The 14,398-nt window shown below is 42.5% G+C and overlaps 1 protein-coding gene across 5 annotated transcripts in view; it reads left to right on the top strand.

Annotated features, from left to right (window-relative positions):
- Positions 1-8: 8 nt before the first annotated feature.
- CIB2 (calcium and integrin binding family member 2) overlaps positions 9-14,398 on the top strand; it is a 54,818-nt gene continuing 40,428 nt past the window's right edge. For 3 of the 5 annotated variants that reach the window (XM_054215558.1, XM_054215557.1, XM_054215552.1), the window contains exon 1: positions 9-385. Coding sequence is in view for 1 of the 5 variants with exons in the window: in XM_054215551.1 (XP_054071526.1) it covers positions 12,724-12,774 (51 nt within the window). In the remaining 4 variants the exon portion in view is untranslated. Of the gene's footprint in view, positions 386-3,531; positions 3,648-5,048; positions 5,183-12,701; positions 12,775-14,398 lie in introns of those variants that run through there. The other 2 variants (XM_054215553.1, XM_054215551.1) reach the window with 2 other exon arrangements.

The following is a 14,398-nucleotide window of genomic DNA, read 5'->3' as shown; positions in this document are numbered from 1 at the left end:
GCGGCAGCGCTGAGGGGACGGCGGCCGCGGCCGCCCTGGGCTGGGCTGCCTCCCTCAGCCCGCCCTGGCAGCGGGGATGCCCCCGCCCCCGCCGCCCGGCTCTGTGTGGCCGGGAGCGTTCCCCCTCTTCGCCGCGCCGCGCTGAGGTACCGGCCCGGCCGTGCGTGAGGAGCCGGGGTGGGCTCAGCTCGGTACCGGCGGGGGACCCCGGGCGCGGCCTCCCGTGAGGTGCCGCTGTGGCACGTTGCCACACGGGCCAAAGCGGTTTTCCGAGCGGCCTCCGGTTTTGAAGCGTTCGTTGCTCTTCTAAAATCTCAGCTGCCGTAACTGGGTCGTTTACAGGACAAAACCAGTTGAAGAGTGGCGGGTGTTTGTTGCAGCAGAGGTAAAAACATGCGCTTTAAATGGTCAGAACCCGGAGCTGTTGAAATAGGGCCAATTTAAAATGCGTATTTGCCTTAATTATTTTTTTTTTTCATTTGTCCCATTATTTTTTAAAACGCTGATGGTGCCATGTGTCAGTCGCAGGAGTGGCTTGGGCTGCGGTGTGGGAGCCCCCAGCTGTGCGGTGTCCCTTGCCCAGCAGGGGAGACAGCACGCTGCAGTTACAATAAATAAGAATTGAGACAGCTGCCTTAAAGCCCCACCTAAAGCGGCTAGGAAGTGCTTATTCTCCTCTATGCTTGAGCGTGATAAGGTGCCTTGGCATGTTCTTGAAGGTAAAGCACCAAGCTAGAACTAAGGCAGTTTGAGCTCAGACCTCTGGGAATAAATGCTACATATGACTTTTAAAAGATTTTCCTACTGGTGAAGCGGTGGTGGTTCTTCCACCTTCTGCTTGATCTGCTCAGACAAACGGTGGGGAGACTTTCTCTTATGATGTGGTTGGCTCTGCTGCCTAAATAACAGCGTTGCCATGGCTTGCAATTTTGTTCACACTGTTTACATCAACTCTTTTGTTGTCAATTCAAAAAATTAGTTATAGGAATAAACAGGACTCTCAGCTTTGATTTAAAATCAAGACCAAATTTTTAAACTTAGTGGTTGCAAAGACTGATACAAAATATGACTCTAATATGTCCCGAAAATTTAAACTCAAAAGACAATTTAAAGGAAAACTAAAACTGCCTTTGTTTTCTTCTACTTTTTTGGCAACATAAAGGTTTGGGTTCTATCTCACTATAATTTGGTGCCGGTTTTTTGGTGATGGAGTTACCAAAATACTTGCAGCCTTTCCATTTACTTCTGTCCTGTATGTGCCAGAAAACCCATGACTAAGACACTGTGTTCAGTTTGCTTTTGTCTTGAAAGTGTGAGTAGAAATCCTCAGAGTTGCACAGCACTGACAGACCCTATTTTCTGGGGGTCGCTTGCTCTTCTCCCCTCCCTACCCCCATGACAGGGCACCAGAGTGTACTCACAATTTTTGAAACAGCTGACTGTGTGTATGTTTTATTTTATTTTTGATAATACTTTGAACTGAAAATAATCTCTCAGATGTTGTCTGTAATGACACTGTAATGACAAGCATGAGGAATTCTCTTGATGCTGATGTTCTCCTGGTAACTACTGCTGGCTTTTCATTTCAGTCTTTAACATCCAAACTGGCCCTGCCGATACCTGTTCTAAATGTTTCTGTAACATAATTTTTTTGGGTTCCAAGCTTGATCATACTTTGCACATAGTGGCTCTTTTGTTCTACTATCTTTACTTTCCACAGCTCACGTGTCCTATTCACTGCTTTTTCCTCCCCTTTTGTAAGTTGAGGGTAACTCCCATCTGAGATTGACCTATGATTTTTCTAGAATGTACTAGCTGAATTTTAAGTGTTTTTACTGTACTGCTTCCCGTGAGATGTGTACATCTGTTCTACTCCTTCCTTTATGCTTGGTGTTTCTTTTGCCATTATGCTTACCAAAGGACTCCATAAATGTTGATGATGTGCTGATCGTATATTGATGTTGTTTTCTTGTGTTTTCTGACTGTATCTGCAAGTACTTTCTGGGTTTACACTTTGATTGTAAATTGAGGGGAGAAATAATTTTTTACATATATTTTCAACAACTATTGGAACAGGTTTTTGGTCCGTGTCTTAGAGGTGCTACCATAATAAGACTACAATAATAAGCCATTAATAGTGACTGGTTTGGATCTGTTCTGAGAAGGGCTAAACAACGCAGTAATAAAACCATCAGTAGTTATTTTGCCTAGAAAAAAGATGCCTATATAGAGAGAGCAGTAGTTTCTTTTGCCTGGTAATCACTGTATTGAGACTCCCTATGGGGAAATTTATGATATTAAATGTAGTCTGCTTAAGAAACCATTAGTTTTCTTATCATTATTTTGTCCCTGAGGCAAAGCATTGTCTTGTGTAAAACACATTTAATAAAAAAATATCATTTTTACTTGATTTATTATGAATAAATTACGCTTAATTTATCATAACCAGGCTGGATGGGGCTTTGAGCAGCCTGGTCTAGTGGGAGGTGTCCCTGCCCAGGGCAGGGGGGTTGGAACTAGATGATCTTTAAGGTCCCTTCCAACCCGAACCATTCTGTGATTAATGAAATGCAGTCAGAAACCTCCACCTTTCAACATAGTGTATTTTATTAAGCTAGATAGATAAGATCATAAACCCAACAAATTTGGCACAAGGTTTTCCTTTCTGTTTGTTTTCTTTACCATTAAAAGCTCTCTACAGAAAGTTCTCACTCATCATAACAAGTGTGTTTAGTCATATAGTCAACACTTTTCATCAGTTTGAGGGCTGTGAGTTTTGTGTCTTTCTCAAGTTCTGTTTATTCATTCATAAGTCAGGGCTCAGTCCCATGAATGAGGCTGAATGAGGCTAGCACTCCCAGACAAATTTGGCGGGGGGAAGGGGGGGAAATCTAAGCATCCTATCGGTCATGTGTTGGAAAAGCTACTTTTCTATCTACTGCAGTAGTGTCAAACCATCATTTTAACTTATTTTAGGATTTGTATTTTATAACTGTGTATTTACAGCTCATTTTTTATTTATAGTTTGCAATAACTATTAAATAAGAGGCAAGTGACAGTTAGTGAAGCATATTGCAATGGTAATGGTTTGTAGCTCTGTAGCATTTTTCATTTAAAGGACTCACAAGCTTTTTAACTATTTTATCTCCATAGAACCTTTTGTAGGTGAACGTTATTATTCCTCATTTACCTGTTAGCAAACAGAATTTTGAATAGGGTTCAAGTAAATAACACAAGCCCCAAAGACTTGGCGTGAATTTCAACAGCATCAGTGGAGATAGAACTTTTCCCTTGTAATGATTGCAAGTAGTGTAAGTGCCTAGAAAGTAGCAACAGAATAAAGGTAAAGGCAGCCCTTCTAGATCAAAACTGTTCTTTTTGCTAACAGAGTGCACCTTTATGAAGAGCTAATCTGTGAGGAAACATCTGTGTGGGACAGAAATTGTTGGAATATTTGGTGTAATGGGCATGAAATCTTGCAGGTTCTTTTTTCCGCAACTGAAAGGATAACTTTTGATTATGTCTATATAGGAAAACTCAAAAACGTTGTAGCAAACCAACTTGAGCAGTGAAGGCAATATATACATGACTTAAAAGGCAATAGATACGCGACTGTTAAAACTCTGTGTGGATCCTCTCGTTAACAGGTAAAGTGATCTCTGTTCGTAGTATTGTGATGTTCCTTTGAGGAATAAGAGCTTTCATACTTAAACCACAGTCAGATTCTCACTGCATAATTTACAGAGGCAATTTAAAGTAGTATGACCTCTCTGTTAGAGGTTATTACACTTACACCTCTACTAATAAGTCAGAGCAAAGTCATCTGGTGTGGCCGGCATGGCTAGCGACAGTTCAAAGCAGGAGGCTTTGCACTGAGGGCCATCAGGAGCGCTAGCATGATTTGTCCCACTCCCTGAGCTCCGGCTGTGGAAACCCGTCCCTGCAGCTGGGGTCAGATGGCAGCCGGCAGCCTTAGCTGGGTATTAAGCTATTGCAGCTGACAGCCATCTTGCTCTAAAACACTAAATCTGCTGTACATGCTTGATCGTATATTTTCTGCTCTATGAATTAAACTTTTAAAGCAGATGAACAGTGGCTATTTAACCATGTTCTCTGGTATAATGGCCAGTGGAATGGCAAGACTACTGGATATATGTCGGAAGATGTTGGAGTGGGAGACGGACCCGGAGTAACGATGGAATCTCAATATGAGTATGATCGTTCTCCCTTTATTCAAGTTTTCACAGAGTATATATAGTCAGGCAATAAGAGCACGCGCTAGCGGCAGCTATATGATTGGCTTACAGTCTCTGTTCACGCACTGTCCATGCAGTTCATTCACAGATCAGATTGGTTACAAGAATTCACATAGTAAATTACTTAGTCATTAGCACAACATGTTTTCTACCTTCTCAGTTCCCGTTTTTCCCATGTACTAATTCCATCTTCTACCACCTGTTTTGCCCTTAATCTAATCTCTCATAGTAGGGAGGCTGGCTCACGTGACCATTTTCTCTCAGACACATTCCTACAATACCCCCTTTTTCTTCTTGAGCCAGCCAGACCTTATGCATGGCATTTTCTATCATGTCAGTCACTTTGCGGAGAACACATGAGGCTACCGTAATCAATAATAATATAACCAACAGTAGCATGAGCCCTTGCTTTAGTAAGTCTGATAACCATCCCGTTATACCCCATGAGTTTGACCAATCATCGAAACCATTTTTGACCGCTTTTAATTTGGACATGTTATCCTTGTTGTGACGCTCTTAGCAGGTTATATACTAAACACAATTAAAAACAGAATCAAAAAGAACCCTGCTAAGGCAATAAATACCCAGATTCCTAAATTTAGCCCAGAAAGCCAATTTCTTTGGATTTACCCACGAGAAATCCTTTTGTAATATTTCAAATACATTGTGGTTCATTAAGTCTTGAATCTTTAGTATTTGAGCTTTTAGCTGATCATGTAAAGGACGAATATATTTTTTTTTTTTTTTTTTTTTTTTTTTTTTGCAACGACATGTCAAATTGTGATAACCAAGGGTCAAGGTCATCCTTTTTGATGGGGACATGTATGTGGCTTGGATCCATTCCAGAAAGCCGGTGACAGCACAAACGACCCTGGAAAAACAATCGTGGTAACATTTCAACCATCGTAGTTACTGGTTTTGAAAAGGTATGTGGCAAAAATACCCACTCTAATGCAGTCAGGCTCTTTGCGAGTGCATCATCCCACTGTCCTATCAGGGCATAAAGTTGAAATTCTTGTAGGAAGGTGTTCAATGCATCTTGCAGCAGTAGTAGACTATATCTTATCTTTCAACATACTGTAATGCCTTCTGAGCTGTTGGGGTTAATGAACATAGAACTTATGGGGGGGGCAGGGGCAGACACAGTGCTTCAGGGTATCCCCTGTACCTTCAAAGTGTGCTCATGTCTCTCTCCCCCTCTCTGACCCGAGGCAGCCTCCTTATATCCTGCACTGGATTGAGTGGAGAAGTACAGGCTAGAGTCGCTGCATGCATGGCCAGTGCACGCAGCGAGTCCCACCAGACTCTCCTGCACTGGATCGAGTAGAAAAGTACAGGATAGAGTCGCTGCACACGTGGCCAGTGTATGCAGTGAGTCTCACCAAACTCATGATCCAGCTTTGCTAACAGCAGCTGTCTGATACGTGTCTACATTGTTGTAATCCCTTCTTGTTATCTTCTTCTGTGAAGGTCGGGTTCTCATGGATACACACATAGTTTTTAGAGCAACATATTCTACAACTCGTACAAGGGTACGATACAAAGCGGCATTTACAACTAATCGTATAATGCTTATTAAACACAGCAAACAGCATACTAAACATAACAGACAAATTCCTTCCACACAGGCGATGAGTATAATTTGCTTCAACCAACCCCACCCCCAAGTCCATCCAGCAAAGACATTTCACCCAGTGGTCTCCACAAGTTGCTGGTTCGGTCGGTGCGGTTCCTGCAACTGGGCATGGATGGATTTGGAGTGGTCACTTAGATTCATACAATACAATCCTTTAAAATCTTGACAACCATGTCTGTGAGCTGAAAGCAAAAAATCAGTAGCAGTTCTGTTTTGCAACATCGCATATCGAATACTATCTACATCCAGCAATAACTCAGAAATAGCGGTACTAGTAGCATTGTTAAACTTATCCTTGGCAGCAAGAGAGTCCTTTTTATCACAAATCCTTGGCAGCAAAAGAGTCCTTGTTAGCTAGAGAGCATGTGGACTCTCTGTTCTTGCTGGTACTGTGCTTTGATCTTCTTCCACAACAGGCCAAGATTCTCAAGCAGCTCGATAAGGTGTCTGTGAGTCCATTACAGGCTTATGTCATCCAAATGTTTTTCTTGCCAGCACCCGAGACTGAATAACAATTGGTGTGATATCTGTGTTTTCCAGCACCCAGGTGCGAGTCCCTTGAGTGTATTCACAATCCTCTTTGCTGATCTTCCGTTGCTTTCCCATATTCCACCCCCTTGCTCAAGAGACCGCTTCTGCTGGGGTTCATTTTAGTCTCGCAGGGTATAACACAGAGCAATCTACTAAGGCATGCAATAACATATACACATATAGGAAAAAACCCAAAAACATATCTCTATGGTACTGCTTTGGATCAGGTGTCCTATTTCTCTTTTTCTGATGCTTTCTCCTAGCGCGTATGGCATACTTTTGTGCTAACGTGGCACATTTCCCATCTAATTATTCCTGTTTGGTTTCTTTTTTTTTTTTTTTTTTCTTTTTTGTTTGTTTTTTTTTTCTTTTTTTTTCTTTTTTCTTTTTTCTTTTTTTCTTTTTTCTTTTTTCTTTTTCTTTTTTTTTCTTTTTTTTTTTCATCACTTACGACTGACATAAAAGTCTGCCTTTGCAACAAGAGCTCAGTTTCTCATTTTTCCTTAAGTTTCTCATTTTCCTACAGAGCATCCTATAGACTTTGTCTCAACTCCTTTTCCCAATCAACCATGATCTTATAGACAAACAACAAACAACCAGCGATACGCCCTGCACGGACGAGCCGTTCCCGAGACCGTAAACGTGTCGGCTCGTGAAAACTCCCCCAATATTTCAGGACTTCCATCGGTTCTACAGCCCATCCTGGTGTATCTACCTGGGGTGCGCTCGCCTTACGTCTAAACATTGTGTATATACAAACTTCTTCACTTAACAGAGTGTCAGCCCTAGATGCATACGAGAACAGTACCACACCGGGCAGAACACCTGCTCAAGTGGAGTCACCTAACGACACTGCACACAACAAAAAGCAAACAGTAGCACACATGCTGATCAGCAGGTATAAGCTGGCGCCCACACACACTTACACAGCAGACATACAAAAACACTTCTATCTCAGGGGGACGACAGGGGAGGGGAGGGGGCAAGGCGGGCGGGCAATGTCAGGAGCAAACAGCTCCGGCTCTGTCCTTCTCTACTGACATTCTGCCTCCTCCATCGGCCTCAGATGGAGCAGAGGGGATCAGCAGGGGATTGTCCCAGACCTTCGGACCTGGCCTGTTCGATCCCCCTCCCGTGGGTTGTAACGCTGCAAAAGCCCCGGCTGCTGTGGCTTGCTCCGCGTTCATATCTTGTAAGGTCGATAACACCAACCACCATGTCGTCGCTAACGGTGATGCCTCTTTGTCTCCTTTACTTATCACTTCCCACAGTTTATTCCCAACAGCCTCCCATATTTCTGGTTTAAAAGCTGTCTGGGGCTCTGGTGCGAATCCGTTCTCTCTGCACCAGGTTAACAACCTTCGGAGCATACGCTCATCGTATTTCACCCCTCTCTTAGAGAGGATATGCAGGAGAAGTCTTAATATAGCCCCTTCTTCTTTTGTTACTTGTTGCCCCATCTCCTGCCCCGGCTTAATCAGTTTGAGCAACAGTTTCGCTGGTGTTTCAATCCCTCTCTTAGAGAGGATCCCAGCGAGTAGCGTGGCCGCAGCTTCTGTTTCCATAGCTGCGCCTGGGAGGTGAGGAGCGACCTCACGCCGTTGTCTGCTCCCGCTGATGCGCCCAAGCAGCACGTCTCCCAGCCGAAGTTTCCCACTCCCCTCCTCTAGCTGCTTACCGCAGTCTTGGAGAACTCAGTCGTGCTGAACCATCCTCTGCTACCAGATGTCGGAAGATGTTGGAGTGGGAGACGGACCCGGAGTAACGATGGAATCTCAATATGAGTATGATCGTTCTCCCTTTATTCAAGTTTTCACAGAGTATATATAGACAGGCAATAAGAGCACGCGCTAGCGGCAGCTATATGATTGGCTTACAGTCTCTGTTCACGCGCTGTCCATGCAGTTCATTCACAGATCAGGTTGGTTACAAGAATTCACATAGTAAATTACTTAGTCATTAGCACAACATGTTTTCTACCTTCTCAGTTCCCGTTTTTCCCATGTACTAATTCCATCTTCTACCACCTGTTTTGCTCTTAATCTAATCTCTCATAGTAGGGAGGCTGGCTCACGTGACCATTTTCTCTCAGACACATTCCTACAGATATATACATAGAAAATCACTGAATGGCAGGGGTTGGAAGGGACCTCTGGAGATCATCTAGTCCAACCCCCCTGCCAGAGCAGGGTCACCCAGAGCAGGTTGCACAGGAATGCATCTAGGCGGGTTTTGAATGTCTCCAGAGACAGAGACTCCACCACCTCTCTGGGCAGCCTGTGCCAGGGCTCTGCCACCCTCAAAGTAAAGAAGTTCCTCCTCATGTTTAGGTGGAACTTCCTATGCTCAAGTTTGTGCCCGTTACCTCTTGTCCTGTCCCTGGGCACCACTGAAAAGAGCCTGGTCCCATCCTCCTGACACCTACCCTTTAAGTATTTTTAAGTGTTGATAAGATCCCCCCCTCAGTCGTCTTTTCCCAGACTGAAGAGACCCAAATCCCTCAGCCTTTCTTCACAAGAGAGGTGTTCCAGTCCCCTCATCATCTTTGTAGCCCTTTGCTGCACCCTCTCCAGCAGTTCCCTGTCCTTCTTGAACTGGGGAGCCCAGAACTGGACACAGTACTCCAGGTGCGGCCTCACCAAGGCAGAGTAGAGGGGGAGGATGACCTCCCTTGACCTGCTGGCCACACTCTTCTTGATGCACCCCAGGATGCCATTGGCCTTCTTGGCCACAAGGGCACATTGCTAGCCCATGGTCATCCTGTTGTCCACCAGGACTCCCAGGTCTCTTTCCACCGAGCTGCTCTCCAGCAGGTCAGCCCCCAACCTGTGCTGGTGCATGGGGTTATTCCTCCCCAGGTGCAGCACCCTACACTTGCCCTTATTGAATTTCATAAGGTTCCTCTCTGCCCAACTCTCCAACCTGTCCAGGTCTCTCTGAAGGCGGTGCAGCCTTCTGGTGTGTCAGCCACCCCCCCCAGCTTTGTGTCAACAGCATATTTGCTGAGGGTGCACTCTATACACTACTTAGTAAACTTTATTTTCAGCTGATTGCAAGATGTATGCTACGTGTTGCTAGATAGCTTAAAATCACTTACTTTGGCAAGCAGTTTAGAGAAATTGAAATACAGTAAAGTGTGATGAAAGGCTGGTACTGATAACATTATGGTCAGATCTTGCTGTGTACATAGAAAAGTATTGATTTGTTGCAGTAACTTGTACTGGGAGTAAGTATTGCTTAACACTCAACTGGCAAATTAAACTAATCTTTCGTAAATACAAACAAAACTGAAAAAGAGCAAACTGGAAAATTATCTGATCTTTGATACATACAAACAAATAGGAAGAGTGGAAAAGAGTTTGGGTGTTATACCATCTTCCAATTTCACCCTGTTAGTATGGCAAGATAATTATGCAGTGAAATATAGGTAATACTATAGCATGCTTGAGAAGAACTAGCTTGTATAGTGGAACCCTCAATATTCAGTGTTTGAACCCTCTTTTTAGAAGTCTGTGCATTTTAGTTTTATTTACTAATCGAAAACACTCTTCAGAGTATGGAAAGAAGAATTGAAGAAACAGTTTATTTTCTGTCCGCATACTCAGTGGATGCCATTTTCCTGCAGAATTTCTCTATGTTAGCATGAAACCAAAGCATTTCTAATATGCAAGAGAAAAGTGGAGGGGGCAGAGTGGAAAGCTGGGCTCAAAGACATAAACAGGAATATGTCTGTGAACCTCAAGAACTCTACCTCTGGCCTCCTTTGTAACCACAAGTAAGTCTTATCTTGTTGGTGCGTTTCTTTTAGCCCTTTTGCTTATTATTATTATTTTGATTCTAAAGATAGAGACGTGATATGTGTGTCATCTAGGGTACAGTGGGACCAGACATCCAGGAATATAAAAGCAGGTAAAAAATGAAGAAATGGGGTGTCAGTCTTTTCATGGTAAGAATACTGACATATACAGAATCACAAGACTAAAAGATATGGAGCCCATTCCACCTCTGGTGTCAATTCACTTCTGTATAATGATGTTAAAGATAATTTGGCCATTTATATTTAATCTGATTTGCATAGGCAGGCAACAGGCATTAGGTGGCTGTGAAAGGAGCGTTATTTCATGCAAATCACTTGGCTATGTATTGGTGTGGTCTGAGTGAGAAGAGCTGTTAGCTCTTGCATTTCAGTAGCACTGGATCATAACATGAAACATGCTTAATTATATGCATAACCAGTAAAGCCAACAATGAAGCTCATTCAGAGTTGAGGAGGTGTAAGAACTTTCAGAACTGTGAAAGTTCTTAATCTCAAGGGGTTCTTATGGATTGTTGTTTTCTGATTCAAAAAAGTGTGTTAAAAGAGCACTTTTAGTAAGTAGAAATACTGTCTTTTGCAGGTTTGGATTTTTTTCCTTTACATTCTGACTTGCTTGTGAAGAATCTTTTTGCACATGACAAGAATCCAATGCCACTGTGCCCTGGGGAAAAGAGAAAAGCCCACAGCACCAGTGGCTAGAAGAACAGAGGCCAGTTTGGTTGTGTAACAAACAGTCGATTCAACTGTCTGATATTTGAATAGATGCTTGCTGCACTCTTGATCAGATGGTAGGACATTCAGAGTTCGTATTGTCCTTACTACTGTAGCTTCTTCCTTCTAATTTTGAAACTGTGCTGCAGTACGTTCTTTTGGTAGAATCCGTTCATTTCACTGTTAAAATTCTGATGTTTGCTTATCACTAATAAGCCTTGTTGAATGCATCACAAGCTATTTGTTTTGTATATATGGTAGTACCTTGTGGTTTTGTAGCACAAGGTAGTGCTGGTTTGCAGTTAATCAAATCTGCATTTCTAAACATTAGAACCTAAATAAGCTGTCTCTTACAACAGTCTGTGGTTCAGCACATCATAGAATGTTTTTACTACGTATCCAACACCAATGCTGTTATCAGGATCATTAGAAGCTGTAGGAAAAAGGAGAAGATAATCCTCCCAGTGTTTTTATTAAACATGCTAACTTGCTGAGGAAATAATGACCATTGGCAGAGCTGTCGGTAAAGAAGGTAGGAATTTTATTAAATGTTTATAAACCTTTTCCTGTTCCTGTGTGCACGAATGGCAAGTGAGCAGTCCAAAGAAACTTACTCATGGCAAGTCTGTCCTCCCTTTTCCCATCCTTTCTCACTCAGCTGTCTTTGTACTGCTGTTATAAGAGCTTAACCTTCTGCAGATGTTAGATAATACAATTTTGGTTTAGTTTATTCGTTTTGTCTGCCTGCGTCTCTTACATGCTCTTTTATTTCCTTTTTTTTTTTTCCTTTTTAATTTTCATGGAAATAGGGTTGTATTACTTTAAAATACACTGTGAGCCCTCTAGTGGTACTTTCTACCTTTGCTTTAGGCTGTGGTAACATTTTTTTCTTTCCAGCTGTGCCTGCTTGAGCTGAAGGAGTCAGATTAACGTCTGTTTAAACTACTTTAATCTGATTTTTTGAATAATTATTTTATTAATTGAAAGTGAGAAGGAATACTTGCATTCACCAACATACCTGGGAATTTGGCACCTCAAGTAGTGAACTCACATCCTTGCTAGCCAGGGCTGGTTATAGCCACAGTGTGGACATAATCATTTACTGGGGAGCCCCTGCGGCACCTGGTGATGTTGTGGGGGTGCTCTGCACACTTTGAGCCTCCATCCAGCTGTATCTAACATTGGCAGCATGCTACGGGTCAGATCTCAGCACCGACTAGGATGTACTTTTATCTGTGGCAAGACCAGCTGCGGAAACATTTACTCTGCTAATCCATTTTTCTAGCTCCCAGATTTGCTGTATGTAATACGACTGCGCTACCGAGCGCCATCGGGTGACGCAAGGCTGCTCATAACCATGAAGGTGCCGAGCAGGAGCGCCCTGAGGTCGCAGAGTGAACAAGCGAGTGAGGCACTGAGGCAACAGAGAGCTGATTTCTTCTAGCACTGGCTACTGAGGTTTTACGTTGTAAAAGCTCTGTGTGCCTCTTAGAAAAGCATCTGAGAAAGGGGGAGAATGGCATCACTGTTTCTGGGCAACACCTGCCTGTGATTTTAACGCTTTCCTTCCTGGCACACTCAAGTCAAGCAAAGATTTCCCAGTACTGCGTCCTTCCTCGTTGGACAGGTACAGTCGAAACCAGTTCAATGCAGGCTTTGGGATTTTTTCAGCACATTCAAGGAGTATACGTGCTCTAAATGCCTACAACACAGAGGAATCCAGCTACTTCTAATGGGATGCATTTGCATAGAGGAAGAATTCCTCATTTAAGATGGGTAATAAGCAAACGATATTTACTGATGAACAGCTAGATGCCTACCAGGTAAGATATCTTAGTTTGCATTAAGGGAAGGAAAGGCGTAATCTTAATATGTTTGGGGGGTGGGGGGGTAGGAGTGATGTTTGTTGTTTTGGGGAGTGTTTTTGACAAATATAAACAAAAACTTCATTTGTAGCCTGCATGCATACGTTCTACTGTTCCTTCCCAGCAGTTGTAATAGTATTGTAAGAATGGGATCCTGAATATACTCAGTTTAATTCCTTTCTCTGTATACAGGCAAAGGAGTCAGATCCTCAATGACTGGACTAGGAAGCAGGATAAAGACTGTGACTAGTTTGACAATGGGAGTTCTTAGTAGAATCTTCCTATTGAGTGTTTTGTAAAGAAGAAAGTGTAGCAATAACCTCTTTTTCTCTCCCTCATGCCTTTGCTGTCAATAGAGGTGAGAGGGAAAAAACCTCTCTCTTTTTTTTTAGATCTTTTCTAATTTCTCTTCTCCTAAGGATAAGTCATAGAAATAGGCTTAATGTAATTCCAGAATCGGTAACCTTATGCTTGCATCCACTCCTGGATTGCAGTTTCTTACCTTAACAGAAGTAGTGTGCATTCTATGTCCGGGGGTAGCTTATTGGTTGTTCTTTATTTACTTCGCATTGCATCAGCTGAATTTTTAATTGGGTAAAAAAATAATAATTCTCAGTTTTCACTCATGTTTCATCACACCGCAAATCTTACTGAAATGGATAGCAGGAATCTATCTGCACAGTGGGCATCTTGAACAAGTTTCTGAAAATACAGCGAGGCAATCTATCGCATAGAAGTGTGCTGAAGAAGGAGGCAGCGGACTACTTATTATGAGGTGTAGATAGGGCTGGCTCCATTGCTCTGTTCTCTTATATGAAAGGATAAATACAGAACTCACAGTGCAGGAAATCAGCATTTAACTTATCTCAGGATAACCAAGAGACAGATCCAATAACTTTCTTTTTACCTTCAGAATCTTTGACTCAAACTCTTGAAGTAGAAATCATGATTTTAAATACTAATTTTCTTTGGAGTTACTGCTAACGTGGACTTTTCATTTAGCCACAGTCAGGCTAGGGATATATGCTAAAATTCTTTAAAATGTTATCCCATGCTGAAAATAAGGCATAAATTAATGCTCTTATTAAATTCCTAGCCTTTTTCTTGTCATTGTAGACTTGATCATCTTAAAGGTCTTTTCCAATCTAAACAATTCTATGATTCTATAAATGTGAAAATGGAACGTCTTTAATTTCCACTTTGTCACACGTCTCGCTCTCACCAGCCGCCTGTCACTGTAATCTAATAGTCTAAGTTAATGGCCTTAGTTTTAGCAGTCTAAGATCCAAAAAGGCTTTTCCACATCCCTGCTGAAAGTGAAAGAGGGAACAAAGATCTGTAAAACATTGATGTCTGTGTTCCTACTAACAATAAAAGTGAACACAGAACAGAGCCCAACTGCAGTGAAACAAAACAAAATCCAAATGTAATTAATGTTATCTTCTTGACATAAACTGGCAAATGCAAGAGCTGAAACGTCATCCCTAATTCACTACTCTTCATGTAGAAATTGCCTTTCTCTAATGGCTTTTGCAGCCCCTGCCTTGCATAATGCTGGGTAATTGCTCTCCAAGCCTGGCAG

Source organism: Rissa tridactyla, chromosome 9 (assembly GCF_028500815.1).
Source record: "Rissa tridactyla isolate bRisTri1 chromosome 9, bRisTri1.patW.cur.20221130, whole genome shotgun sequence".
NCBI lineage: Eukaryota > Metazoa > Chordata > Aves > Charadriiformes > Laridae > Rissa > Rissa tridactyla.
Note: the sequence above shows the minus strand (reverse complement) of the source record. Positions and strands in the feature narration are given on the sequence as shown.